This window comes from Alosa pseudoharengus, unplaced genomic scaffold (assembly GCF_046254945.1).
Source record: "Alosa pseudoharengus isolate Yale_2024_CS ecotype anadromous, Long Island Sound unplaced genomic scaffold, YU_APseudo_1.1 YU_APseudo_1.1_scf_11, whole genome shotgun sequence".
Taxonomy (NCBI): Eukaryota; Metazoa; Chordata; class Actinopteri; order Clupeiformes; family Clupeidae; genus Alosa; species Alosa pseudoharengus.
The window spans coordinates 36,066,989-36,069,488 of NW_027468576.1; the positions used below are offsets into that span (position 1 = coordinate 36,066,989).

Consider the following 2,500-nt stretch of genomic DNA (forward strand, 5'->3'; position numbering starts at 1 on the left):
AGGCCTTTATGGGTCTTTACGCTACTTAAAGCTGCGTGACTACAAAGTGGATGTGAGTGCACTTGGCTGCAGCCCATCAGGGTAATATGAGGGGGAGAAATGCACACTTTAACATTTACAGGGTGATTTTAGGAGGGAGGGTCGATGCTGGCTGTGTGTGTGCGTGTGAGTGTGCGTGTGAGTGTGTGTGTGTGTGTGTGTGTGTGTGTGTGTGTGTTGATGCTGGCTAAGGTGTGTGTGTAGATGTTGGCTGAGGTGTGTGTGTGTGTGTGCTGGCTAAGGCAAAGGGGAATATAAAACTCATAAAACTCTGAGGCAGCCACAGATCTCAAGCACAGCAACTCTCACCAACACTTCATTCAACCACTGCCAGCAAGGACACACACACACACACACACACACACACCTGCTCACAACATTTATACAGTACATACACAATCACACACACAACATTTCTACACACACATATGATCACAACATTCAACATAAATACACACACACACAGATCACAACATTAACACACACACTGCCTTACAGTACGTCCACAAATTGACATCCCCTGGAGTCTCCTGTATTGATTCTCCCTCTCCCTCCCTCTTTCTCTCCTCTCTCCCTCCCTTTCTCTCCCTCTCTCTCTCCCCCTCCCTCCCTTTCTCTCTCTCTCTCTCTTATTTTACTGCTTTTACTAAGCTTATATTGTAATTGTTGTGAGTTGCTGATGTTTCCTGTTATAAAATAGTGTGATACTCTACTGCCGCCTGTGTAAAGCACATTGAACTGCTTTGGTATGAAATGCGTTATATAAATTAAATGGCCTTGTCTCTTACTCTTCCTCCTTCTCTCTCTCTCTCTCCCACTCTTTCTCTCTATTGTCCTCTATCCCTCTCTCTCTCTCTCTGTCCTCTGTGTGTGCAGGGCTACTATTTCCACACTGATAACCCGTATAAGGAGTGGCCCAACGCTTTTGAGGAGGGGGTGAGGAAGCGTCGCCAGGGCGACCTGCCCAACGCAGTCCTGCTGCTGGAGTCCGCCATCTTACAGGACCCCCAGGACTCTGAGGTCAGCACACAGCCAACACACACACACCAGCTACCACAGAACACACACTCCACTGTGTGAAAAAGCCCAAGGTGTGTGTGAGAGACAAGCGGACACACTTTACAATAGTGAAACAGATGAGCTGAGGGCCTGTGTGTGTGTGTGTGTGTGTGTGTGTGTGTGTGTGTGTGTGTGTGTGTGTGTGTGTGTGTGTGTGTGTGTGTGTGTGTGTGTGTGTGTGTGTGTGCGAGGAGCAACATAACATACCAGTGGTGTAGTCAGGCTGCAGTGTAGCAGTAAAAGTATATATTGTTTTGGGTTTTTTATGTGTCTTTATTGACATTTCTATTCCTGATATGATCTTTTATTTATTCCTGATATGATCTTTTATTTGTTCCTGATCTTTTATTTGTAATGTTGTGTTTGTTCTGATCTTGCTTCTCATCTATATCATATATGATGTCCATAGCATGCTCAGACAGTGATGCATGTAATGTCCATAGCATGCTCAGACAGTGATGCATGTGATGTCCAAAGCATGTTCAGACAGTGATGTCCGCTGGCAGTTGTGTCCAACTGGCACTGCACTTCAGAGCCATCATTTTTAAATGCACAGGTGTCCTCATGGGTTTAGATGATCAGGTCTCAGGTTTCCTCATCGGTTTAAATGCTCAGATCACCTTATAGGTTTATATACTTAGGTCTCCTAATCTGTTTAGATGATCAATCTCAGGTATCCTAATCAGTTTAGATGATCAGGTCTCAGGTCTTCTAATCAGTTTAGTTGCTCAGGTCTCAGGTCTCTTCAAGGGTTTAGATGCTGAGGTCTCCTCATGCGTTTAGATGCTTAGGTCTCAGATCTCCACATAGATTTAGATTATCAGGTCTCGGGTCGCTTCATGGGATTAGATGCTCAGGTCTCTTCATGGGTTTAGATACTCAGGTCTCTGGTTTCCTAATTGGTTTAGATGCTCAGGTCTCCTAGTTGGTTTAGATGCTCAAGTCTCAGGTCTCCTAGTTGGTTTAGATGCTCAGGTCTCTGGTCTCCTAGTTGGTTTAGATGCTCAGGTCTCTGGTCTCTTTATGGGTTTAGATGCTCAGATGTCCTTGTGGGTTTAAATTATCAGGTCTCAGGACTCCTCATTGGTTTAGATGCTCAGGTGTCAGGTCTCCAGACTGGTTTAGATGTGCAGGTCTCCAGACTGGTTTAGATGCTCAGGTCTCCAGACTGGTTTAGATTGCTCAGGTCTCCAGACTGGTTTAAATGCTCAGGTGTCTCCTCATGGGTTTAGATGCTCAGATCTTCTCATGGGTTTAGATGCTCAGATCTCCTCATGGGTTTAGATCATCAGATCTCAGGTCTCCTCATGGGTTTAGATCGATCTCCTCATGGGTTTAGATGATCAGATCTCAGATCTCCTCATGGGTTTAGATCATCAGATCTCAGGTCTCCTCATGGGTT

The 2,500-nt window shown here is 45.3% G+C and overlaps 1 protein-coding gene across 1 annotated transcript in view; it reads left to right on the top strand.

Moving 5' to 3' along the window:
* The window catches only part of pex5la (peroxisomal biogenesis factor 5-like a), a 60,618-nt gene that overhangs the window by 45,176 nt on the left and 12,942 nt on the right, over nucleotides 1-2,500 (top strand). The window contains exon 9 of the mRNA XM_076277685.1: nucleotides 916-1,059. Coding sequence (XP_076133800.1) covers nucleotides 916-1,059 — 144 coding nt within the window. The remainder of the gene's footprint in view (nucleotides 1-915; nucleotides 1,060-2,500) is intronic.